Source organism: Haliaeetus albicilla, chromosome 10 (assembly GCF_947461875.1).
Source record: "Haliaeetus albicilla chromosome 10, bHalAlb1.1, whole genome shotgun sequence".
Lineage (NCBI taxonomy): Eukaryota > Metazoa > Chordata > Aves > Accipitriformes > Accipitridae > Haliaeetus > Haliaeetus albicilla.
This window is the reverse complement of record NC_091492.1, coordinates 16,243,328-16,270,850: the sequence shown is the minus strand read 5'-3', so window position 1 is coordinate 16,270,850 and position 27,523 is coordinate 16,243,328. Positions and strand designations below refer to the sequence as shown.

The 27,523-nt window shown below is 38.8% G+C and overlaps 1 protein-coding gene, 1 long non-coding RNA gene and 1 pseudogene across 2 annotated transcripts; 2 read left to right on the top strand and 1 right to left on the bottom strand.

Annotated features, from left to right (window-relative positions):
* Nucleotides 1-16: 16 nt before the first annotated feature.
* Nucleotides 17-7,052, bottom strand: CNEP1R1 (CTD nuclear envelope phosphatase 1 regulatory subunit 1). The gene is made up of 6 exons (XM_069793627.1): nt 6,920-7,052; nt 4,544-4,615; nt 2,209-2,282; nt 1,756-1,865; nt 1,563-1,617; nt 17-1,306 (listed from the first exon to the last, which is right to left on the bottom strand). Exons 1-6 carry the CDS (start codon nt 6,942-6,944, stop codon nt 1,265-1,267), a joined length of 378 nt encoding a protein of 125 aa, XP_069649728.1. The 5' UTR covers nt 6,945-7,052; the 3' UTR covers nt 17-1,264.
* An 82-nt stretch (nt 7,053-7,134) lies between these two features.
* Nucleotides 7,135-18,216, top strand: LOC138681749 (uncharacterized). Its single transcript, XR_011326530.1, has 6 exons — nt 7,135-7,247; nt 7,683-7,774; nt 12,829-12,906; nt 16,067-16,147; nt 16,990-17,079; nt 17,651-18,216. It is a non-coding gene; the product is annotated as an uncharacterized lncRNA (long non-coding RNA).
* A 1,249-nt stretch (nt 18,217-19,465) lies between these two features.
* LOC104313902 (nuclear receptor coactivator 5-like) overlaps nt 19,466-27,523 on the top strand; it is a 31,191-nt pseudogene continuing 23,133 nt past the window's right edge.

Here is a 27,523-nt window from a genome sequence, read left to right as displayed (position 1 = left end):
ACAAGAGAAGATAACATCTGTTTATACAAAGAATTTATTTTATACACCATTACCTACAAAATATACAGCAGTTAAAAATAATGGATGGGCAGAAGACTTACTGGAAAAGTTACAGGAGACAATTCTTAGCGTCTCAACTGACAAAGTTACATCGATAGGCTGCCTGTAAAAGCCAGTCTACCTTGCAGTAGGAGTTACCGAAGTTGCAACAGCTTTGCCATTTTAGTCAATTAAAAGAGTTTGAAACAATTAAAAAGGCACCTTGAACAACTTAAACTCTTAAAACTCTTCACAATTTTAGCTATTCAAAAGTTACACTTTATACATATAACATCCACACCTTGTTTTTAACACTCTGAATAACAAATTTTGTTATTTTATTGTGGCACTCTATTTTCTTCAACAAATCTGAAGTTATACATTTGCAATACTAGTTTCATATTCAGACTATCGCAGCATAAAAATCCACTCAGAATGGTCATGGGGATTTAAGATACAGTACAACCTTACAATCGGGAAAATACAAGCATATTTAAGACAATTTTTAAAAGATTAAAATCTTAAAATAGCAGTGTTGTGAACCAGATCAAAGAAGGAGCTACGCATGACCACAATGAAAGTGGCTGGTGCACTATATATATATAACTTGACAAATGTGATCCTTGATATATTTGCAAAGTTCTTAAACAGCAGACCAGTTTTCTCCAGCACAGACAGACAGTCTTTCTGCAAGCCTTTTAACCAGTTCCAAAAAGAGTGACCAGGAGACAAGGACAGCTGTAATGAGTAAGTCTTCTAATAAAACATCATGGGAATGGTAAGTGTTCCCTTCAATACTGTTCACAAGAACAAAAAAATCCATACAGCAAATATTACTTCTTTTCCCGAACATTGGCATCCATCTGCTATCTACAATAGCTTGCAAAGACACATAACACAAATGAGGTTTGACTTTCAAGTTCAACTTCATAGGCAATTAACATACTTCACCTGTATGTTCTGTTCTAGCTGAAGTAAAAAAAGTGACACTAATACTGAAAAAGAGGTAATCAGAAATAGCAAAAGCACTGATAATATGATAACAAAGAATTGGGGTAAATATTCAAGAAAGTAATATTGCACACTTTGACTGTCAACTGTGTAAGACTTTCACTCCCAGGCAGTGACAACCAGTCCTGTTTGGTTTTTTTTCTGTCATACTACCTTAAAAAAAGGTCATTTTTTGGTTTCCATGGCAGTGGAAAAAACTGAAGGAAGACAGCCCTTATTGAACATGAGGCCTAGGTTTCAAAATTAATTTCCCAGTCTGCAAGACAGAAAAAATATATAAAGTTTAGACCCTGAAAGTTGAGCCCAACAATTGCACTTCAAGTTCAATTTTACAGGCTAAGTTTAAAATGACACACAGAACAATACTTAAATATTCTACATTCCAGTTTTACAGACACACAGCATTTGTTAAGGTGTATGCAAGTGCTGTTCAGAATAAAAAAACGTGCCTTTTCAAATTACTTGCATTTTTTTTAAAAACAAGGTTTAGGCAATGAACCACTAACACTTACATCATCACAGGACATATTATATTCTGCCAAAACAGTTCGACATCGGGCTGCTATACTGTGTGCATTGTGTCAAGGAAAGCAGCTAACACTTGTACACAGAGTAAATAAAAACTGAAAAAGCATTATTAGCATAGGCTTCAATAACAGCAGTAACTACACCAGTTTTAAACTGACAAATATGATCGAAGGATACATTGATGGTGCCACCACTCTTTTATGTATTCCAGCAAAGAACAAGCCTATTAGGGTAATACAGCTAATGGTGAAAAATGGGTGATTCCAAAGTGATGTGAAAAATGACACCTAGGAAAGAAATCAGATTAGTCCCACTATATATTTTCTAAAAACATTCACAAAGTTGCTGCCTAGTTCACTTAATTTAAAAAGAAATACTGCTTCTAGCCGTTTCTAAGTACTTGTGAACAATTCTTTAGATAATCATTCAAGGGACAGCATTTTAATAGGCATTGTCCCAGGACATATGCCACAACAATTCCAGACAGCTTGAGAGCTTAACTAAAAATTATTTCCCAGTTGCATGGGAGAACCACCTTTATTTAGCCTTTCAGTTTGCAATATACTATATCACTTGACTGCAACATCAAGCTATGAAACGGACTACATTCAGGATTAGCATGATCTTTACCTTTTGTGTCTCTGGGTCTATTAACCAGTTCCAAGCACCAGTTGCTGTGCAGACTGATACCACTATCAGAATCACTGATAAAGAAAAGGATGAGAGTCATAAACAGTATACCCCACTCCTATTAAAAACCATTTATTTTTCAGCAGCAGCTCATAAGCATTTATTTCTTCTCCCACTTCTGAGGTAAGAAAAGCTTCTACTTGGAAGGTAGAAATTAAAATAGGCAAAGAAACTTATATTGTGTGAAACCATAAAGATTCTGTACAAGTTTTCTAGACAGGACAAGTAGGTACCAAAATCTAAATTCTTTCAAGTAAAAATATCCTGATGCTTTGAAGAAATTAAAAGTTTCTAAAGTATCACAGCTAGCACAAATACGAGTTGGAAGACTGGAGTAAGAGTTGTACCAAATGTTCAGCATGCTATTTGAGCTTATGCAGTCTAGGCAACAGAAATGCAGCACCATTAAATTACAGAGCAGAACTAAAGCTTCTACCCTGCTAGCTCTTCTGCATAAGATCCTGAGGCATTAGCACCAGCAGTTTCAGTGGCACATCTAAGTTGTGTTAAGCTCCCTACCCCAATCAACACAATAACAAGCAAGGAAAGCTGACACAGAGAAAAACCCACAAAATTTAAACAGGAGTCAGAAGGCATGTTTGCTTTAACACATGAAGATTAACAAAAACCTCTACACATCCAGAATGGCCTAGGAAGAATAATCAATTCACTGTAAATGGATAATGCTAGATACGTACTAGAGTAACACAAGATACCAGACTGATTTTGAGATACTACAAAGGGTTGGGGAACAGGGGTTGATGGAAAAAGAAAACAGAACAAATGTAAAGGTACAGAAAGCTCTTGCTCTGTTGCACACCCATAAAGCCTTGCAGCTTTCATTGGACATTTGGCAGTTCTGAGTGTTTTCTGTGAAGCCTGAAGTTCTGGATGTAAATAAAGTCTTTTACCAGGGAGGGGGCGGGAGGGGAGGGGAAGGAAAACAAAGACCAACACAAAAAAAGAGAAGACCCAGAGTTACCAGACTTTAGGGTCATAGGAAAGAACCTGAAAACAAAACCCAGATATTCATGATATACTACTTTCAGGTTTGCAAGACTGCTATAATTTACTACTGAGTTGCATATTCCTTACTGATACTACAAAATTAAAAACAAAATAAAAAAGTAACGATTAGAAGTTATGTTTTCAAAAGAAAGTTGTAAAAGATCTATCAAAAGCATAGAGCATCTTCTCTATATAAATACCTTTTTTCCCCAGGATAACAGGAGGAAAAGTTAACATTAGGTTAAATATCCCATTATAATTAAAAACTCCCTCTTATACATTAATTACAAAACTAGCAAAACAAGCAGTTAGGAAAAAAGTTAGCTAGTGAACATAATACTTAGTTACGCAAACCTCATTTAAATACGCTTAGAAGTTTCCAGTACTTTTTAATTTTTATTATTATAGCTGACAGTAAATAGCAACTCTGGAAGCCAAATGCATTCCTACAGTAGGTGCACACAAGTTGCACCGATTTACTTACAAATACCTGGTTGCCTCCCAATTGCTTTAAAACAACGGGGGTTGGGGCGGTAGCATTTGGTTGGTTGTGTTTTGGGGTGGGATGGTTTTTTTGTTTTTGCTTTTTAAGTAGTCATTCCTCCAGTTCCTTCATTTGAAATTAACCTCTTGGCCTCTCAGGAGAAAATATGCTATTTTATATGTTCTAAAAAATGTCTGTATTCTTTGAGTATGGAAACTTCAGCAGAATCTTCGAACAAAAAAAGCAGTCTGTTTCCACCATGGACTCCTGATCCCAAAGTTGGCAGAATATCTGGGGTATTTTTTGCCTTCCCCCCACCTTCAAGCTTTCCTGTTGGAACAGACATGAGGACATATTCTGCCGTTAAGGCACACTGCTGTTAAGTTTTTCACCTTCAATTTTATAGGGACTATCTCACCCAGTCATATTTAGTTCAAGTAACTATAGTGACAGTCTGGGAAGTCTGAGCCTTCAAAAAACACCAACAACAAAAAACCAAAATAAAACAGAAACAAATACAGCAACTTACTGGGCCAACTATTTTCAGAATAATTCAGCCTTGAGCCAATTCAATCTTGACCTCATTTTTCTAACTCTGGCTAAAGTATCAGTCTGGTATCTTGTATTATCTTGTTGCAGAGCATTTGAACGTGCACCACAGAAATTTTAGAAAGTATAAGCACAGATTTTTGTTTGGGCAAACATAAATCAAAGATATACACTGGTAAATCTAAAAAGCTTGAAAGAGAGAATCCCATTTATGCCTTGGAACATCAAACTTACTTCTCCAACGTCCTGTAGCTGGTTGCAAACATGCAATATATTCAGTAAGTCTTCTTTCAAAAGCTTTGAGATCTGGGGAGGATGTATATCAAGCATAATCAGATCTTCATCTATTTAGTCAAATTTTAATGTAAAAGATAAAAGGAATTAACTTTTCCTCTGTGCACACCCACTTCTTAGGCAGAGAAAACTAATGCAATGATCATTTAGATGTAATTAAAGCACAGTCAAAGTAGCTTCACACAGCTTTAGCTAATAAGCACAATGGTGGAGTTACACTAAATGCAAGAAACAGACCCACTTACAGAAAAGAAAAATCAATATAGTTGAGAAATCAGAGTATTTTAGGTGTCTTTAAAAATACTGAGAGTTAGATTTAGAATAGCTTAAATAGCACCTCCACACAGAAAAAAATATCACATTTTGGAGTATTAAGTACATCAGGAAACCATTAAGTTCTATTATCTATATAATGGTAATAAAAAAAAAGTTGGCCATTTGCCAGCTGTTCAAGGGATTACTTGCAGCAGCATGGCTTTGATGACTTGTTTCATACAAACTTTTAGCATTATGACATACATATACACACACATATATGTAAAAACCCACAGCAAACACTAGCCCAATGATCTTATTTTAATTCTTTTTTTTCTTTAAACAGATTTTTCTTCTCATTGCCATCATTCTCCCACAATCTTTCCACTGAAATTGTTATTAAATCCCAAGCAGCATTTCAAGTTCATACTCCTAATTTGCTTAAAAAAAAAAAAAATCCCAGCCAACTACCTAATGTTTGTCTACAAGGAGCTGTTTCACCTGAAGTCTATGTTAGATTTAAGGTTCTGTTCAACAAGGTCAGTATTTTACAACTTACCAGTCGAAGCTAGAATTCTACCTGGACTTAAGTTTTTATTAACATACACTTAACTTTCAGCTAAAGCCTTTCAGTTAGCATCACTCTGGAATTTTTTTCCTTCAACTTGCAACTATTGCTAAATTATTTACCATAACAAAGCAATTAGAGAATAAGATCAGAAGAAATATACCTATTATGATCATTACTAATGCAGTTTTCCAAACTGTAAATTTATTCCTAAACGGTTTGCAGGTGAATTCATGGGGGAAGATTACAGCGTCTTGACTTAAGCCACAGAACAGCTAACTAGTCTTAATTACTGCAAACAGCCTGGTAGTTACCACCTGTCCTCCACCTCCCTTCTGGGGAAGCTAAGCCACTGCCAGAAATTAAAGCTAATTAACCGTTCCCTGACTAGCACAAACCCCTACAACTAGTCACTGAAGTGAGCAGGGAAATATGAGGCATCACATGAAAACCTGCTATTTGAGAAATAGCACCCAGTAGGCATAAAATCAAGCTATTAATAACAAAGTTCTCAAAAAAACACTTGTATAACGTAGACATCGTTAAAATAAAAAACAGGGGGGAAAAGTCTTTCAGAAAACAGGAACTTAAAGCTTTAACTTATTTTTGGATATCCATGTTCTAAGAACCTTCTCTGAGTTTATCACTTTGGCACCTGTAACTAGCAAGGCACACTTCTTAGATCCCTACAGCTTGTACAGACATAGCAACAAAGCCACAATAACGCTGGACTACCATTTTTTGTTGCCAAGTCTACATCTAGAAACTGCTACAAAACACCTGTCACGTCTGAGACACCAATGTATTTTAAAAATCTCTACCAGTCTTATTTTTGGACCAAAAACTCCTTTCAGGGTTTTGGCGTCCTATAAGCTGTAACTTCAAAGAACGTGTAACCCAAACCATCAACGTTCTCAAACAAGAGAGGACTACTTGAGGTCACGCTCTTCAAATGCAAAAGGAGCCTTGGTATAGCGTAATACCGAGCGCGCGAGGCAGGACTCAAAACCGCAGGAAATGCATTTCACGTAAAAACCCGTGCGCGGGGTAGTTACCGCAGCCCAAGCAGATTTTAACATGCATAAAGTCGAGACGCCTTCCCACGAAGGGGCGCCGTCAGGGGAGGAAGGCGGCTGGCGGGCCCGCACACGGAGCCCCTCGGCACAGGCCTCCCCTGCGGGCCCCGCTCTCCGCCCCCACGGGGCGGCCGGAGAGCACCAGCGGCCCGCCCCCGAGCCTCAGGATGCGTAGGTGGCCCCAGACACCCCGCCCCAGCTCGCCTGTCTGGGCCGAGGAGGAGCGCCGGCCCCAGGAGCGCAGCGGAGAGGGAGCCGAGGCCTCCCGCGGCCGCTTCGCCCCCCTCCGGGCAGCACCGCGGCGAGGCCCGCTCCGGAGGGACGAGGCAGCGCGCTCGGGCAGCCCAGGCGCGGAGCCAGCAGCTCCCGGCGCGCCGAAGAGGCAGCTCTGGGCTCGCTCCGGGCCGCCGCACTCACCCTCAGCCTGGTCCAGGGAGTTCATGGCGGGCGGGCGGAGGCAGCGAGCGCTGGCCGTGCCCCTCGCCGCCCCGCAGCCGCCCGCCGCCCAGCCCGCCCCGCACTACCCACCGGCCCTGGCCCCGCCCCCGCAACAACGCCGCGCCCTACTGGCCAGCCTCCCACTCGCCGCGCCCCGCTCAGCAAGCGCGGTCCGCATTGGTTACGGAGAGGGAAGGGGCGCGGCTCCAGCCATATGAGGGCGGCGGCGGTGGCGTGCGGAGCTCTGGGGCGGTAGTGCTACCGCTGCCAGCGGGGCGGCCGTGAGTGCCTGGCGGGGGCTGGGGCGGTAAGGCATGGCGGGAGGTTTTGGGCGGGGCGGGTGTTGCCGATCGTCGGTTCCCTTAGGACATGAGGATCACGAGCTCAGCAGCGCCTGGGCCCTCTCGGGGCGGCTTCCCCTGGGCGCGGGGCCGCTATGTCCGGTGGGAGGACGGGCGCGAGGCGCCTCCGCTCGTCGCCCGTCCCGTCCCCCGTCCCCCCCCGCCGGTTTTATTTAAGAGCGTGTTTTCCTGACGCGGCGGCTGTGCCTCCGCCTGCTGGCGGGGAGCGGGGTGGCACCGGAGAGATGGCCCGCAGACGGGGGCAGTGGCAGCGGCGTGTCGGTGGGGCATCTGACCTGCAGCTCCCGACTGTGCCTCGGCGGTAACCATCGCCTAGGGGGTGGTAACATCCGAAATAGCGAGTGTCCAAAAGCAGCGTTTAAAGGTTGGGTTTTTTATAGGTTGTAAGTGTCCCATTGGACGTGCGGAGATCAACCATCGTGATCCCATGGCCCTCACTGCTGTCTCCTGCTGTCCTAGCTAGGATACAAAGGTAATGGAACTGGTTTTTTTCCTAAATGAAAGCTTTTCGAGTTACAGACTAACTTGATTAGTGAGCTCTCCAGGGACCAAGGCTCTCTGTGCTGCCGTCTGTTTTCAGCTAACCCGTATTGGAGGCTGGATTGGTATTTTGTGGCCCAGTGGGAGTTTTGTGTTGCTGTGCTTTAAAAGCAGGCACTGAGAACTGCAGTGTTCTCGGGGGTGGGATGTGGTATCACTTCTCTCTTGTGGACCATGGGCAGGACATTACTTGTGTACAAAAACTTTCTTAAAGGGAACTTGGAAAGTCGTGAACATGTGATTTGTAGTCATTTTGCTCTCTTTGGTTTTAAGTGTGATTGCAAAAAATTGTGCTTTCTAGAAAGTCTTAAGTTACTCTTGCTTTGGTGATAGCCTGCTGAATGTAGATGATGGCATAATATTTTCTTCAGAGTGTTTATGAGTCCAGCTTACTATAGTTTTGCCTAGCTAGTTTACACTAGTTTTGCCAGTGTAAAAACCAGCAGAAACGCTCCCACTGGTGGTGGCTGGAATTCTGTTAGCCACATGGAAAGGTTGAGCACCTCAGTGGTGTTTTTCTTCTGGCTGTTGATAAAGACTATAGCAGATATTAGCACTAGAATATTTCACTGAATCAAAAGAGAGGAGCTGGGGAAGATGATGTTCTCTTCCTTACTACAACTGTACTCTTGCAGTTGGTAGAACCTTAAATTAATCAGATCCCAAGAAGTTAGATGCTACTCTGAAAAACGGAGTGCTCTGTATAGCCCTTGGAGATTTCTAGCATCCTGAAAGTACCAGAAAGTTGTAATTTGCACTAGGCTATTTATAATTCTGTGAGTTTGCTGATATACAGATCTCCTCCTGATCTCTTTTATCTTGCTCTGGCTATTAAGTTTACTTCTGAACAGATACAGATATCTTAAAGCTGGTTTTTATTCAAGCTTTCATGATTTGTGATACTTAAAGGCTGAACCTACATCACAAAAAAAAAATCTAAGAGCAATAACCCCTTGAGATGCTTAAGTAAACTATAATTCCTTTATCGTTTGTAATGTAAAACTTTTGGGGCAGTTCAAAATGCTTTTATTTCCCTGATTTTTTTTTTTAATATTTTTTTTTCCTCCAAGTCGCTTTTATTCTCTTCTGTGCAATTCTGGTGACTGGAGACTAGCCTAAGGTAAATGAGACAAGACAATGTAACTGTTGTCATACTACAAGGATGACTTGAATAAGCTGTTTCTTAGGGTTAGTGCATCCGTTAATAATGCTTGAAGCCTTAAAATTAACAGCTTAAGCGAAAGGGTTTAGTGTACATTTGGATTGCTTCACAACGCAGAGGTGATTGGAAGAAACATGTTTTGTCAGCTTAGAATATCTCAAGTATCTTTTTTCGAGGTGCAAGGGATGCATCTTTCTGAGTTTAGCATCTTTGGTATCTATTTCTGGTTCTCACAGCTGTACTTTGAGCATAATGTGAAAGCATCTGTTAGCAGCATCTGCTATCAGAGATAATTAGGATGGGTCACTTGTTTCGTAGTTTGATTGCATTTCCAGCTTCCTCCTACACATTTTCATCAACATAATCCCTTCCCCTGCTCATTTTTCTCTAAACAATCCCTCCCTCTTGAGGCAATATGCTACTTCAGAGATACTGTGTTAATGTTTAAGGCTGTTAAAAATTCAGTCTTTTTGAATTTACTAATCCTGTCTTTTTATAAATCTGTTTATTGTAGTAATTACCTTCTAAGTTTGAGGAGTATTACCCTAACTTACATTTAGGGATATGAGGATAGTGTTTATATGCTTTATATTCCTTTCCTAAGTAGATTTTGGATGCTTAATCTTATCAAGAAACTCTTTTTTTTCTTCATTCCATCTCATTTTTCCTGAGAAGTGTTATTTATCCACAGAACTACGGGGTTTTTTTCTGCAAGGAGATCCATATTCAGGGCTTCTTGGTTTAGACAACAAAAAAAGTTCTGATCAGAATGTTTTTTCTCTGTTACATTTTTCTTGTTGCAGGCCTATAGAAAATATAAGAAAAGTTTATCCTGGAAGACAGGCTTTATCAAATAGCAGCATTTTCAGTAGAAAAGAGCAAGCCTTTTGTTGGACATCTGAGGAAAATCCATAGGATCATCTCTATGCAATGTATGCATAGCATAGAAATACACATTTTGTGTGTGTCTTGATGTAACAGAAGATTCGTTTTCACTTCTTAGAATTGTAGTATGAAACTTGTTCTGCCACATTGAATATGATGTTATGGCTTGAGCTGCTAAAAATGGTTTGAATTTCAGTAGTCTGTAAAGCTAATTTGTCTTCCTCTGCTTTTTTTCTGCAGCTGGAGTGAGGTTTTTATGTATTTTTAGGTACTTAGGACAGGAGTAGTAAAACTCGCCCTTTTACTCCTTCGAGCACTTCAGAAGACAGGCTTCTTATATCCAAGATAACTTAATTCATTTTTTTTAGTTTATTGTTTCTCTTAACACATTTTGTTATGAATGTTGTGCAAGTTCTATGTTGTAATTAGCACAGGGTTTTATTAATCTGTAGTGACTGTTCTTTGCTGTTTGTCTTCAATATTTAATATCCAAACTTTCTTGACTTTCAGCCCAGGCATAGATCCAGGTAGACTCCATGTGTTCTGAAGTGCATAATATGTAACAGAAATGTTGCTATGAAGCAGTTTATGGAAAAAGTGAGTCTTAAGATATTGCACATAGAATATCAAATTAAACAAAACTCCCTCAGCAACTTATTTTTCACTTTTTTTGTCATGTTTTTGTGTTAGAATAGGAGTCTTGTTCAATCTTGAATCATGTATATGCAGCTTTTCCAGTTCCTAGTCCTTCCCATTTAATTCCCAAGTAGTTGTCTTCTCAGCCTCTCCTCTTATTCCTCACACTTTCCCACACTTCATGTTTGGTTTTCTAAAAAACTGACAGGGAAAAGGTGTATTCATCTGCTTTTTCCTTGTTTTGAGGGGTACCTTAGTTCTTCAGGTGTCTTCCCTCATATGATAAAAGTTGTTTTCCTTTATTGACTTTCAGGTTGAAATATATGTGTTTAGAACAAGGATATTTTACTTTGAAATCTTAGATTTATGGCAAAGATGTTACACCATAATAATAAAGGCTCATAGGAAAACCAAACTGGTTGTTATTAACAATGTAGAGAACCCAAGACTGAAAGCTGAACCTGTTTTTGACTTTTGGATATAGCAGTATCATGTCTTTGCTGTGGGTAGACAGACCTTGAGAGGGAGGTGAGGCCACGGTTCCCATCTGCCTGGTCATTCCCCATGGGTATGTCTCCACCTCTCTCCCTGGCTGGCACCTGCCACTGCAGAGTAGTATAGCCCAAAGGTGTTAATACTGGCTGCGATGGGTGCAGAGCGCAGTAGCACAGGTTGTGGTGCTGTTACAGCTATATTCATATGGCTGACAGCTTCCTGAAAGTTGGCATCTGATTGCTTGGTTGAACTCTTCTGCTCAGTCTGCTTTGTGCTAGACATGGGAGTAGGAAGTTTGTTGGCTTTTGAAATGATGAGCCATATACCCTGTTGGCTTGTCTGGGTATGCTGTATTTCTTGTTGTTTCCAGCTGTGGTTTTGGGCATTTTTTTTATTCAGCCTGAAATCCTATTCACAGCAGCTGCTTTGAGGGTTGTTTGCATTCAGCTGTCTGCTTGTCCTGTACTGTTAATGTTTGATACTACTTTTGCAAAACAGTGATTCCTTCCAAGTATAAGTGTGTCTTATTAAAAACAAACAAAATAACCACAAGCACACAAGTCTGGTTATGTTTTTTGTCTCTCACATTGCTCCATCCCATACCTGCTTCCAAAAGAGTATATTCTGAAATAACATGACAATTTCTCTGATAAGTGAACTTTCCTTGCTCTTTTCTCTATAGTATTGCAGTTATGCAGGAGAAGTGGGAGATAATTTCTATTGAGGCTTTTGGTTAATCATCTTTTGAGGAAAACCACAATATTTCTAGATAATATACAGAAGTTAAATGGATTATCTGTCATTATTTGTGCTCAGTTAGGTTATCAGTATCTTTAAAAAACAAAACACACACCCCTAGGGCTATCATGTTTGCATTAACACATGCATTAGATAATCTTCCTCTGCACCATCCTCTGCATGTCTCTTGTCTTAGAACATAGGATCTTTGGGAAGTCCAGCAATTAGTACAAATAGAGTGCAACATATCCCAGCTCTGTTTTGGAGAATCCTTATAACCACTGCAATAGAAAAATTAGAGGGGTGAAAATAAAAAAAACCCTGACTTATTTCCTAACAAAGCTGTACTCATGAAAGACATCTCTTGGTACAAGCTGAAGTAAGCAAGTATGTACAAGTTTGTCCTATGGCAAGTTCATATGGTGAGTTCAGGATGTAGCTTTTCAGTAAGGTCTGTCTTCAATACTGTAATCCAAAAACGTTCTTAATTTAGAATGTGAGTGATGCACAAGTGCCACATCTTATGGAAAGCAAATAAATGAAATATTAACATAAGTCACTTTAGATCCTGTAGGCTGCTGATGTTTAACAAAGGCACTTCCTGGTGTAAACTGTTCAGTACCTCTTTATTCAAAGGAAAATGGATGAAGCAAAAGCTTTAGAATGATCTTGTGTAAGCAGAAATCTTGGTTTAAAATGTCCCACTGAGGCTGCAAAATTTTGCAATAACTATTGTGATATCAGTGTACTTCTCTAGGCTTTCTTTAAACGATGGCAGGAGGAACTGAGCTGCTGTGTAGTGTATCAGAAGGCATTCAGTAGGTTAGGCAAACCCAAACAAGGAAACATGACCTTTTCACATCTCCCTAGAGTTCATTAATAAAAGCGTGGTGAAGTAGAAATAGTACATCACTTTTATGTGATGTAGTAACACTCTTTAAAAAACAAATGTAGTATGAAAATCTGTTAAATGTGCTTATTCTATCATTGTTTAACACTTCGCGTTATTCTAGCTTTTAAAAGACTTTTCTGGTAACATATACCTAACCTCATATTCTTAATTCTTTTAGTATAAATCCTTACAAATCATGTTAGAAGAGCTATTCTTCCCAAGATGATTATTCAAAGAATTTTGAACATCTGAATAGGTAAGAAACTTTCAGTAGCATAAATAGAAATTATTCTAAGGCTTTGAACATCCTGTGTGTTTAACAAAAATATTTGTAATGCTATAGCAGAAATATACATTAATTTCAATAGTAATCTGGTCATATAAATAGATAAAATACCTAAGAAAAACATCTCATGCCTTGAAGCCTACCAAATTCTAGACTCTGCTCTTTGAGATTGAATTCCAAAGTGCTGTCTGTTACAGGTACCTGGCTACTGAGTTTAAGTCTGGCAAAAAGAGTGGATGTTCTTGTAATGATTTGAATTGACAGCTTTTATGGTTGTCCTGGTTTTGGCTGGGATAGAGTTAATTTTCTTTCTAGTAGCTGGTATAGTGTTATGTTTTGGGTTCAGTATGAGAACAATGTTGATAACACACCGATGTTTTCAGTTGTTGCTAAGCAGTGTTTAGATTAAGTCAAGGATTTTTCAGCTTCTCATGCCCAGCCAACAAGAAGGCTGGAGGGGCACAAGAAGTTGGGAGGGGACACAGCCAGGGCAGCTGACCCAAACGGGCCAAAGGGGTATTCCATACCATGTGACGTCATGCCCAGTATATAAACTGGGGGGAGTTGGCCTCGGGGGGATCTCTGGGAACTAACTGGGCATCAGTTGTTGAGTGGTGAACAATTGCATTGTGCATCACTTGTGTATTTCAATCAATTTATTACAAATCAACCAGAGTAGGGTAATGAGAAATAAAACCAAATCTCAGAACACCTTCCCTCTGCCCCTCCCTTTTCCCAGGTATAACTTCACTCCTGGATTCTCTACCAACCCCCCCAGTGGTGCAGGAGGATGGGGAATGGGGTTTACAGTCAGTTCATCACACATTATTTCTGCCACTTCATCATCCTCAGGGGCAGGACTCATTACACTCTTCCCCTGCTCCAGCGTGGGGTCCCTCCCACGGGACACAGTCCTCCATGAACTGCTCCAGCATGGGTCCCTTCCATGGTGTGCAGTCCTTCAGGAGCACACTTCTCCAGCGTGGGTCCCCCACAGGGTCACAAGTCTTGCCAGAAAACCTGCTCTGTGGGCTCTTCTCTCCACAGAGCTGCAGGTCCTGCCGGGAGCCTGCTCCAGCACAGGCTTCCCACGGGGTCACAGCCTCCTTCGGGCACCCGCCTGCTCCAGCGTGGGGTCCTCCCCGGGCTGCAGGTGGATATCTGCTCCACTGTGGACCTCCATGGACTGCAGGGGGACAGCCTGCCTCACCATGGTCTTCACCATGGGCTGCAGGGGAATCTCTGCTCTGGTGCCTGGAGCATCTCCTCCCCCTCCTTCCTCATTGACCCTAGTGTCTGCAGGGCTGTTTCACCCACATGCTCTCACTCTCTAGCTGCTGCCTCTGTCTGTCCTAGCAACTTTTTTCCTTCTTAAAAATGTTATCACAGAGGCGTTACCACTATTGGTGATTGGCTTGGCCTTGGCCGGCGGCGGGTCTGTCCCAGAGCCAGCTGGCATTGGCTCCATCGGACACAGGGGAAGCCCCCAGCAGCTTCCCACAGAAGCCACCCCCGTAACACCACCACCACCGCACACCCCCCCCCCGCCCCCAGCCACCAAAACCTTGCCACGCAAAGCCAATACATACGCTTTGTTTCAAGAGCAAATGGGGCTTTTTTCCTATTCTTTTTCAGAATGCATAGGTGCATATTTTATCAGCTCTGGAGTCATCCTGCAATTTTTGATGATTTTGTAATTAGTTACCTCTTTCCTTAACTTTTTTCTTTCTATTAGTGGTAAGAGAAACTTACTCTCCACTACAGACTAAATCTAGCTATATAGAAGATGCTTGAAGAAAAGTTCTCAAGAGTTTTAACATCTTCTAACTCAGGTCAAGCTATGGTTAAGTAAATTTCATGTTATTAATTTGTTATTCATACAGTTTAGAAAAATGTTGGAATGGGATTAGGTGATGTGGTCCTTTAAGAACCTTTGTTATAGTGACTCTTGTAGGAAGGTAAGTGAGACTTTTTTAATTAATTACTAGGGAGTTTTAAGAATGAGATGTACAGCTTGACGGGATTATAATTGTACTGCGCACAAAACTAACTTGCATTTGGCCTAATTTTAACATGTTTGTCTTCTATTTGCAACTTGATCTCTCACCTGTGATATAAATTGTCTTTTGATTTTTACGTCTCTAAATGGGTTTTCTTCGATTAAATTGTTACTCAAAATTTAACTTTAGAAGTAAGAATAACCATATGAAATGAAATACCTGTCCATTTTTGTGACTATTACAAATAGTTACGACAAATAACCATCAATTACTGCTGATTATTTTCTAATCTGTAGAATAGGAATAAAAATACATGGATATAAAAACATAGGGATATACTGTAAGGCTTTATTTCACCCATTCCATCTTGTCTGTTTACCAAAGATCTTGCAAGTGCTTACAATCCAAATTATGAGTGTGGTTTTCAAAATAGGGTATTTAATTTCAAGAGCAAAAGGACCTTATGAAGATAGATATTCTCTTTAGCAATATAAGTGGCTAGTCCACAGATGTCTGATGTAGATGGTGTGTTGGAGTAGTCTCTCTTGCCAAAATGGTTTTCTAGAAGTGCAGCTAATGATTTTGCCAGTTGTTTTAAATATTCTTCTTTTGATTAAGTCTTTGAATTTGTAAGCTAAAAAAGCTTCAGTGCTGAAAAAGGTAGCCTTCTAAAGAATGCCAAATTATTTAAAATCTGGAGTTAAAACATTGTGCCAGGCTTATGTGCCTTTTACCCTTCTAGGAAAGCAAAAAATAGATTCAAAACCCTCATTTTATTAGCCTGATCTATATTTAGTGAAAGGATGCTTTATATCCCCATGAAATACAGAGAATTTGTGATGAGATAACTGGAGGTGCTGGGAGCAACAGAAAATGCAGAATAGTAAGAAGAGCAACTAGCTGCTACTGCAAAATGAGCTTGTATGAGTTCTGAGGAACAGTCTTCTGCATCAATTCAGTTTTGGTGAAACATATACATTCAATTAGCAGCATTCCCTTACACTTAGTATTTTGAAAATTGATATGTCTGATTTATTTAAATCCCCCCATAAGCATGGAAGAAACATTTTGCATGAACTGGCCTTTTATTTTAAATTGAAGAGTGCATTCAAAACATGTTTTCTCCTTAGCTTTGAAGAGCTATTTGGGCAGCAATATGAGCATTTGACAGGGAAAGAAGATTAGTATGAGATACCAGTACTCCTAAAAAGGTAAGAATTGTAACTAGCTCCTGTTCCTTCCTAGAGCGTGCACTTTTGTCTATAGTTGACAGGCAAGTTCATAATCTCTGCAAGTTCATAATATCTGATGCTCACAAAAATTGTGGTGTGGCCTCTGAGAGCTGATAGAAAGATTCATTCTTAGTGCAGCAAAAAGGCTGTCAAGGCCAGTAGGACAGAGTACCATGTCCCAGGGAAAGCTGGCAAGTATATCCAGGTATAGCAGCACACTTGGGAACATGAGTTGCATTTGAATAAGTGGATGCAATCCAGCAAATTTATAAAATGTGGGAGTATGGCAGGAGCCCATTATTGAGGAGCTTGCATACAGGCTACGCTAGGATTAGGTGAAAAAAATCTCTGGTCTGGTTTTCTACTGCAGCATTTTTTTATATCACCAGGGGTTTCTTGGGTTCCCAGCAGACCAGGTAGATGTTTATCACAGGACATTATGCTGGAACTTCAGGGAAGGCAGATAACTTTAAGAATTCATGTTGCTTACCATGCATTCCTGTGGTGGAAGGGAAAAAGATATTGACAATGACACCCATATTTGCATTAGCTGCATGGGGAGATCTGCCCAATAAAAGGAGACAGGGATAATAGAAGCTGAGTGTAAGAATGTGAGAAATAAGTTTAATCCTTGGTAGAACTCAGTGGCAAAAATACATAGGTACTTCCCTTCAGGGTAGAGCAGAATATTTATGAGAGTTTTCTGTAACTAGCTAAAGAAGTTGTTAATCCCATGATATCTAGGACAAGTTAATGAATGGTGTGAGTGTTGTAGCATGTGGGAAGATCTGTGTGAGGAATAATTGCTAACTGAATTGCAGGATCACTTACTGTTTTACCTGTGCTCAGTCTGAGTTCTCCCAAGATGGTGCAAGAGGGATATTGCTTTAACTACCTGGTTTTTTGTGCAGGTAAGTCAGTGAGCAATAGACCTGGAATTATATTTGTTGTTTTATTCCTTCTTTAAGACTGCTAGGAAGATTGTGAAGACTAATAGTTCCAGAGAAATGTTTAGCAGAATGTGACAATTACTGTTTTTCCTGGTGTTTTCACCTCTTAATTTGTTTTGAAAGGTCATGCCAATAAAATGCTGTATATCCATGTTCAGCATTTGAAAAATTCAGCCAGTTATTGAAATGAGCAGAACTGAAAGGTATGGATTGCAATAGGCAGTAGATGGTCTGTATTGCTACCACCGTGCAGCAAAGCAAAATTCTGGAAGATTTGTTTACAGTATCATCTTTTCTGGCAGTCAGTGGGTTTATCTGGCACTGAGGCTGTAGAGCAGGCTGTGAGAGCAGGGCTTACTTCTCAAGGCTCCAGCTCATGAGTGTCCATTTATTTGGGGTGGGGCTGAGATGTGATATGTGATGGGGAACTAGGAGCTAGAAGTGGTTAGTGTTTGAGAACTAGTGGTATAACTCGACTTACTTAGGGAGTGCAAAACACCCTGTGAGGAAGAACTGTGTGTATATTTTGCAGATCAAAAAAAATTTGAAGGTAACTGTATGTTGGAGATAGGCAAGCAAGCTCATTTCTGACTCCTACATTGGTGTGTGTCCAGTGTGGGCATTTTTTCAACATGGCTCTTAAAGTATTTGGGTAAAGTGTTCTTTAACACAGATGAAAAATGCTCCAGTTTAGCTCCTACTGTATGGCTAGCAAAAAAAAAAGCAGTCTGGCTTTTCCTAGTCTCTCACTGCCTTCCCTTGGAGTGAGATTTGAGTCCCAGTATCAAAATGGAAGAAAGTTCAGGAGAGAATGGGGCAAAAATAATCCTCTGTGGGTTGGAATAGATGAATGGGCTGTTCTCAGTAGATTAATTCTGAAAAGTCTGCAGCCAAGTTTAACCATGTTTCTTATGCCTTCTTGCATGTCTGTAACAAATTTCCTTGGCGGGGAAGGGGGGGAAAAAAAAACAAACCAACTTGCTTCAAAGAACTATTTTTATCATTTTTGACAGTATTGTTAAATGGTAAAGTAGTGAAGACTTGGTGATATTCTAATATAGTTTTGCAGTCTGTGCTGTTGCTTAATTGATTTTTTCACTTGGTTGCAGATGACTACACCAGGAATGATTGTGGAGAGAAGCTATACCTGCAGTTTTACCAACACATGCAGAAAGAATGAGACACCTTCTGACTATCATTGTTGCCATCAGCAAGGAGCAAAAGTAGGTTTCTACTAAGACTTTTTTTCACCAAATTCTGTTACAATGATGGTAATTACATAGGTAAGTGTAACCCAGTTCAGAAATGTGATGCTGCAAATATATAGATAATGTTTCGAGATTATGCCTGTTTAAAGTTTCTGGATCTCCTTAATACTTCTAAGTAGTCCTAAAATTTCTTACGCATCTCCCAGGCTTTGGAGAATGACAGCCATGAGGTACCTGTCTAGGTTCTTAAAAAAAATTGACTTCAGAATTAAGTCTGATCTTAATCCAATCATAATTTCTCTTTCCTGTTTTAAAGGCCACCTGGCAGCATTTGGTTGGATTTTGTGGTCTCTTAATCTAGACATACTAAAAGTAGTTTCAGATACTGTTTTTGTCTGAGTAATCTTTGCAGGTTTTGATGCATCACATAGCTTTCTAATGTGAAAGATTCCTTTCACAGTTGCCAACAGAAGGAAAAATGGAAGTTGGCTAGTTGGCTATATGAAGGACTTTCAAGTATTTTGTCTAGTGCCTGGTTCTTAGTACTTGAAGCAAAACTAGAAGAACACTTTGGAAAAATGAATTTTTAGAGTAACATTCTGTTAAACAGAAGACAAACTTCTATCACAACTGTGTTTAATCTCAGAAAAGTGTTAGTTTCCATTTTGTTGCTCTGTTCATCTTCTGGAGGTGAGCTGGGTCAACTTGAATACAGAGAGATCTTAACCACTCAAATACACAGAATTCATTATTCTTCCAAGAGGACTATCTAGAGAACTGAAATCTAAACTGTGGCTGCTTTGAATTCCTTATTGCTGCTTTGATATCCTAACTTTCATTTCTCTCTTCTTCCCTGTAGCGAAGTGTTTAATACCAAATTTGTTACTGGTATCACTTCCCTATGTATTTAATGCATTTGAAACTTACAGGAAACGTAGACCATATATTCTGCCTTCATACATCTTATAATAATAGAATCAACAAAATTTTAAGCTAGACAGTTGCTTTTCTTTGTATTGAATTCTGGTGCTGTAAATGCAGTATTTAATTCCCTTCCTCACTGACCTCCATGTTTGACACATCCCCTTCTGATACTCAAATATGATTGGGAATACACCAGAGACTTTCTGTTTTGGTTCATGGAGTGTTGCAGAAATGTAGTGGTACATAATCTCTTCAAATGTGAGTTGGAAATTCTCTGCCACTATCATGGTTTAGTGGTCTATTGAAATGTTCAGTCAGTAGTAGAGGGACTTGAAATCCAGATAGGAAGAAGTACAGTGGCTGCAGCTAGGTTGGTTAATGTGCCTGAAATGCAAAGATCATGTGGGATAATCAGAGCAGGTTGTAAATTGACTTCTAATTTTTTGAAACAAAAATAATTGAAGCTGACAAATCAATTTGTTTTCAGTTGTTTTAAGCCCAAATATGTTGCTTTAATATGTAAACGAAACGCTTTTAGAACTGTTTAAAACAGTAGGTGTACTACAGCATATGAAAAATAAGACACAGTTCTTCCTTGACTGTCTGCTGTCCCATGGGTAATTTCAGGATCAGTGTTAGCCAGCTTTTTTGTTGGTGAAGCAAATGGAGCTTGTGACTTTCATCTCTCCACATTGGTATCAGTATGAAATGTGATATTCCTAGTCTAAAAGTCTAAACTCAAGATATTAGTAAAATTCTTAAAGGATAATGTTTAGCATCTATCCTCAGAACATACGGATCACTACCCTTAATTGTTGTGCCCTCTATCTTCAGTATTTTTTAAAAAAACAGGCTACTAACAAAATTACACTAATGCCAGTGTAATAGTTCATAACAGACTATATTCTTTTCAGTTGAGTATTTCCCGGTATACTAGGATGATGAGATAGGATCAAATGCTAAATATAAATAATTTCAATAATTAGTGTATTTCACTCTCAAATCTAGCACTAAAACATGATCAAGCAGGAATCACTAACTAAAAAAAACTTCCTTTTACGTATATTACAGCTTCCTACTATACTTTGACAAATAATTTCAACTTTCTCTGTGTGGCATAAGGTAGAGATCACAGTTACTTCTTGGTATTGTAGGAAGTGTTTCTGATCCATGAACACACTGTTTGGGGGGGGTGTTATACCTCACAACACTGGACTTGATACTTGTGGCTTCTGGCATGTACTATATGGCAACAGCACAGCAATGGGAAACAATGACACAGACTTTTATTTGTGTATAACCAACTTCTCTTTTCTTCAGGGGAATATGCTAGAGTTATAGGCAATCAGTTACAAGAACCTGGTCTTGCAGTGGAAATAATATACCGTACATAAGTCATATCTCACACATGCACTTTAAGAAGTAAAAAATGATGGGTTTGTATTCTTGAACAGCCCAACGTAGCACTTTTCTCTTGCACTGTAATCATGCTTTATTATTCTATCAAAAGAAAGTTTAGCTTGTTTGAGAGATGTCACTTAAAGTAGTCCCCATTCAGAACTGCAGTTTAATTTTTTTTAAACCCATTAAATACTAAATGCTGATTCATGGCACTTCTGGGTAACAGAATTTGACCTAGTCAAAATGAGACAGCTTTGAAATAGTTCACTGAATTAATTTCTAATAATTCATAATAGAGTGATTAAATATCTGTCCTGGATTGCTGCTTAAGTGGCATAAAATACATACAACAAATTGTCACATATAATAATGATAGGAAGCTATATAGAAATTGCTTAATTAAAATGTCACTTTCTTGCATTGATTCTGTGTAAATGAATCAAAGTCCTTCTTAAAGTTTTTATCTGTATTTGTTTCAGAAATTTTTACTGTAAATGTACAAATTCCACATCTTTTCTTGTATCAAGAACACAATAGTAAAAAGGCAGTTTCTCCTGGAGGGAAAGTAACTGCCCTGTTTTCCAGTTAGGTAAAAATATTCTGAAATTAAGAAAAAAATCTGTACTAATCCTATTATTTCAGGTATAGTTGTCTGTGAAAGCCTTTGTATGGAATTGGGAATCTTTATTTCAGTTTTAGCTTTGTATCATGAATGACCAATAATGTTTTGACAGTGGGAAGGTGAAATTACAACTTTTCATTTATTTCAGATGAATTTCATATACTGGTGCTAAATCAAAACTAAACTCTGCAGCTACAGGAGGGCTATATCAATACTGAACTGAAGGGTTTAAAATCTCACTCAATTATATTGCACAGACTTAACAGCTGTATTTTTCTATCTTTTTGTAAAAGTGTGAAGTAGATGAAAACACAAGGTTTGTAATGCCAGCTATGTCTTCTCTGTAGTGCATAACAACATGCCTGTGGAGGATGCACTGGCTCTCATAGTTAAAGCTTTTGGGAATATATTTGTTGAGCATGAGCAACAGGAGCGTACCAGGGTTTCACACAAGGCAGCATCTGGTAGATGACTGCCTAGTGTGGGAGCTGCGAGATGTACAGTGTGCCCTCTAGGCATTAGACATATTTCTGTTAAGTGTGGGGAAATACTTGGATTGGGTGGAGTTGAACTCAGTATGTGACTATTCAAAGACCAGAAAAGATAACGGTTGAAGGTATTAATATTTTTTCCCACTGAAACACAACTTCAAGCATCTTTTAAATCTGATATAAATAAGCTTGGGTGCATTCCACATAAATAACCTGTAAATAAATGATAGGCACTAGAGATGAGAATTTATGTATAAAATGCCACTGTGTGTATTAATGAGCACATGCATCCTGAAGTAGCGTGCATATATTCTTCACAGAACTACGCATTATAAGGACATACACACAAGTACCCTAATGGGCAATTGCGCTCTCACCGGTTATGGTTGCAAAGTAAGTATTTGATCTGCTAATGCTGTTGACTACTTAAGTTTTAATAACACTGTACACAAATGCATTTAAGTTAGTGATATCCATTAAGTCCATTAAGCAGAATGCAACTCTTGGTTTGACAGAATTCAGTAATATAATGGTGTATAAACTTACTTTAATTAAAAAACTTAAAATTCAGCAGAACATCTCTAAAAGAAAAAAAAACAAACCCAGCCACACATGTAAATTATAGACTTGGAATATCTGTGTCATTTAGATCTTAAGAGCTACTCTACAGAAAATTCTTGGATCCCCTTGTCATATGGGGGTAGTGAGATTCTTGCAGGCTTCTACTTGTGCTCTTAATATCTTTTGAAGAATTGCTTACCACTTTTGTCCATTTAGAGTAAGTATTACTGGACAAACTGATCCTTCAACTGAAGTTGAAGACACAATGTGTCATGAGAGTGTAAGACCATGTACAAGCGTTGCCACCCATACCTTAAGTAAACCTCCATCTCTTCTGCTGCCAAGCAGGGTTGTTCTCTTAGCCCAGTCACCCCTTCCTCAGGTTAAACCTTCATTTGGGTGATAGACTGTCAGCGGCTGCTCTTCCAATACTATTTCAGTTTTGTATTTTGAAGTAATTAATTCTGTTTTCATGACTGACTTAATCGCTTGCCACAGTACGTTTACTCATAGAAGTAGGACAAAACATAGTAGATACTATGTGAACTACAACGAAGTAGATGGGTGGAATGTGGAAAAATCTGAACTTGCAAATATTTGGCAGTGATCAAATAGTAGTTGAAAGACTGGAACTCAGCCATGCTATTTTCAGAGCAAACTTTATGTGAAAGAATAGGAGAGTAGGGGAGTATACTATTCTTTATCTAAAAATGAATTCGTTCTAACATTATAAAAGCATAAGAATATAAAGCTCATCTTTCATGTCCTTAGTCTGAAATCAGCTTCAACTACTGTCCTTGCATCTGTTTGAAGTTGGTACGGGTTGAGGTGAACACCTGGCTATTTTAGAAAGGCTTTTTTCCTCCCCTGTTGTGAACTTTTCCGATTCTACAAAGCTTTCTTTTTTAGTTACCAAGTTGGTTGCAATTCTTTTGAGTTACTGAAGCTCATTGAAAACCAAAAGGGCAGCAGAAACAGCAAGGGCGGTTCAGGTTTTAAACACTAACATTCTTGGATGTGTAGGATTTAGAGGGTGGTGCTTTGTTGTAAATTAAATACTGCTTTAATGATTGAAATAAATAAGTCAGCCAGCAAAAAATATTGTGATGTCTGCTTAATTGGATTATTTTCTTTTATTAAATGGTAGTGTGAAAAGAAACCACATGTACACTCTTGACAGCTATTGATGTTAGTGCCGAGTCTGATTCCTTGGAATGAATACTAGGCACAAACTGTATCAAAACTAGTGACCTACATTATGATTGTGGATTAAATCCTTGCTTAGAGCAAGCCTCAGATGACATCTAATATTTGTCATGACAAAATCACTCAGAGATAAAAATCTGGCTTTAACTTTCCATAACAATTGTACTTCATTTTTCAGTTTGTGTTTTAACTTGCATGTGCAGGTTAACATTAATGTCAGGGAGAGTTTTACTTTGTAGTGTGCTCGTGCTAAGATTAGCAACACTGCAGGTCAGTGTGCTCTGTTGTTAAATATGTACAGGAAGGTTATACTTGTAGCTCGGTGGTAGGGCACTATGATAAAGGCTAAGGCATTTATAGCTATTGGTGTGTGGTGTCACTGCTTTGTCTGCAGTGCTCACTTCTGTACCTGTTTGCAGATAGCTAACTGGCACTTCTTAAGCCTGGTGGGTTTTAGAACCTCACAGTTAAGAGTGTCCTCTGCAAACAAAAGCAGATTTTACTGTTGGTTTTTCATTGTCAACTGTTTTAAAACAAAACCCACTTCCAAACAGGACTGTCAAATGCAAAGGATAATCTTCCACTTCTTCTTTTAGCACCTGCTAAAGAATTCGGACTTCTGGGATATTCTTGACATCAACCTGCAAAATGGCCACTGCTTGGAGGGATGCCTGGCCTTTTGCCAATGCCAGGTGAGAGTGAAAAAGCTCTGTAGCTGTTTGGTTTAATAACTGTAAATCATTTCTACTTAAAACATTCATGATGCTGACAACCATACATCTATTCTAGCTGGAGAACTTTATTTCATTTAAGTAACGAAAACAATGGCTATCTTTCTTCAAGCCATCTCAGCATGAAGGATACTGTTTCTATATTGAAATAATTAGGTACTGCTTTGTAAAGCATACAAGTCTAGTGGTTTGCTTTGGCTTTTTCATGATAATCAGGGTACTTAACACATAGATGCCTGTGTGGTTGTTACTGTTGTTATCCAAGCAAAATGAAATGTTATTCACAGTAGAAATATAGTAATGTAATTTAAAATTGGAGTATTTAAAATTTAAATTATGTAGAAAAAATTATTAGATATTGCTGTAGATGTGAAGTAAAAATAATAATGCATACTTCTTGATATAATTTTTTTTTTTAAATTGGGAAAGGAGGCCTGATTTCTAAGCTGGAGAAACAAATAAAAGCTAAACCAGAAACAAATCATTTTTGTACATCACCATTTGATTTTAAAGTTCTCTTTTTAAACTCTTCCAGAGTGGGGGGGGGGCGGAAATCATTTTCTGGATCCCCATAGTTCACTGAGAGTAGATTTGAAAAGGTAGATCACAATCAGTTTAAATGAACTACTTAATGACTCTAGCTAAGCAGTCATGTGCCCTGCTTTCAGGGTTGCAAACCTTGAGAGAGAAATACCTTCTGGCCTGTAGGAAGGCTGCCTAGCTTTTCTGTAGAGCTTTGCCTTTGTTTTTGTAGATGTGTGGGCTGGGGAAAGGAAAATAGACACTGAAAACAATTTTCCCCACTAATTTAAAAGGGGATTAGACCCATGGTGACTGATAATTCTTGCAGGTAATAGTTTTTTGTAATATAGCTACAGTGCCTGTCAGAGCTGCTTTCTGTACTTGCAAGCTTCTTGGTGTTGGTCAGTAATTTGGCTGTTGTGTTAGAACAGAGGTTTTGGGGTGGCCATGGTCACAAGGGGAAGGGAGAGGAGGGAAGGGGCTTAGAGTTAGCTCGAGCTTGTACTCAGTAGAAAGCCAGTGCTTAGAGAGGAGCAGACAAGTGACATTTCACATTGATTTGATTTGCAAGGCAAGCTGATAGTTGCTTTGAGTGTATTTTTCAGCCTTTTTAAGGAGTGAAGGTTTTCCTCCTTCATAGGAGTTGCAGTAATAACAAAGCATGATAGTTAAATGTGTGATTAGTTGGCCATCCCTGTGTTTTATAGACATATAAAATATAATATAAAAAATATACTGATGTGCTTCTCTAGTTGTGAAATGGAAGTGGGTTATTTTACTGCTTATTAGGTGTGCAGTGCTGTGGTGTTATCTGAGTGTGTGCAGTAGCTGTGAGCTGACATAATCTGAAAGGTGTTATCAGAACTACAAAAGATTATTAGAGGAATCGTGTATGGTTTTTTCCAAAGCTCTTCCTCTTGGCATGGGTTGACTCTTTCAAGAGTACGGGTTGATTCTTTCAAGGTTTTAAAGAGGAGACAACTTTTCTCTGTGTTCATTGTAGATAGAATAATAAGTAATTGGTTTAATTTGTAATAAAGATGATTCAGGATAGATGTGAGGAAGAAGCGTGTGGCCAATTCATATTGAAACACATTGCCTGGACAGGAACAAGAATTGGTGAGACATGCATCCATCAGTGGTAAAACAGGTATATGTGATTCTGCGTCAGACATTAGAACAGGGGATACCTTTTCATTTTAACAGTGTTCTGGAGCACAATATTAGCTGGAGGAGTATGTTAGGCAAGGGCCCACTGCAAAGCTGAAACCTGATTTAGGTATGCAGGATACTTAAAAGGAACAGGATATTGGACTATATTTTGCATTGAAGTGAAGTTAGATGCTAGATTACCTATTTGAGGACATGGAACAATCAAAAGTTTATAGCAAATCATTAGGATTGATAATACAGTAAAATGAAACATTGAGATGGCAATTAGCCTTTCACTGATGGAAGAGGGGAATTGATTTTTAAATATAAGTAGATGTGGGGAGGGTGACCAGATACAGAAACTACAACTGTGTTACAGTATTTGTTGTGTTTTGTCACAGCTGTTCATGTTAAACCAGTACAGCACCAATGGAGAGCTTAATCAAGAAGACACTGCTGACATAACTGGCAATAGTGGAAGTCCTGTAACCACACATGCATCGCACCTTCTCTCGTGCTCCAGCCCATGAGAACTTCTGAAAAATTTAAGAAGGCTTTTCTATTAAAACAAATGTTCATGAATGTCAGTGTTGTACCTTGGTAATTTTAAATTAGAAGGTGCTAAACAGTCACAAAATAAAGTTACCTGTTTTACACAGTTGTCACCAATTTCACTTTGTGGTTGAACTTTATTTGACTATTCAAGTTAGAATGGGCAGATCTGGTCAGACCTGGCTTTCAGTGCATGTTTGATGGGATGGATGGAATTTCTCTAAATTTGTGGAAAGTCTATCAGTTAATTTGCATTTTACCTTAATGAGAGATGAAGGTAAAAGGACTGACCTTAGCTTCAACCAGAATTGTTGATGTTACTTGCTCACCTAATAACTGACAGCTTTGAAAGAGTTTTATATTGAATTCTTGAATATTGAATTTGCTTGGGATTTTTTGTATTTTCAACTGTTGTAACTTCAAGTTATAATGGAAGTGAAAACAATGGAAAAATTAAGGAAAATATTGAAATAATTGTAGTTAGAAAAGCAGTCCAGTAAATTAATGTGAAGAACCACCTTAACCTGTAGTTATATACAAGGCAATCAAATGCCAGATTTAAAAAATATTAACAGCTGTTCTACTGAAATATCAAGTATACTTGGTTTTAATACATGCAAAATAAATGGTAGATGCTCTGCAAAAATACTTAATATCAAGGTTCAATTATTGCTTATAGATTGCACATAAAGAAACAATGCCAGCAACACTGATCTTGAAACTTCATGTGGATTTTTCCACCTTCTGAAAGAGGCAATTACTTTCACAGAGAAAATAGTTTAGATATATATGAAGCACACATGAAGTTACTGAAGGTAACTTCTGTAATGCATTAAATACATTATAGGTATTACTTGCAACCATAATAGGCACAGTACTTTTTTCAGAAAGAAGTCAAATTTTTCAACGATTGTGAGGTCTTTAAAAATGGGAAGTAGTTTTTATTTTATGTATTTCTGGTGTGTATGACAGCTTTTCTTAATTGTAGGGGAAAATTTCTGCTGGTAATAGCAAAGAAATTACTAATATGTGTGC

Excerpts from the sequence above, each read along its gene's own strand:
- CNEP1R1 (XM_069793627.1), bottom strand. The coding sequence starts at position 6,944 with ATGAACTCCCTGGACCAGGCTGAGG. Across the intron at positions 2,283-4,543 it reads AGCTACAGGACGTTGGAGAA|TGATTCTGATAGTGGTATCA; the intron begins GTAAGTTTGATG and ends TTTCTTTATCAG. Across the intron at positions 1,866-2,208 it reads TAGACCCAGAGACACAAAAG|GTGTCATTTTTCACATCACT; the intron begins GTAAAGATCATG and ends TTTCTTTCCTAG.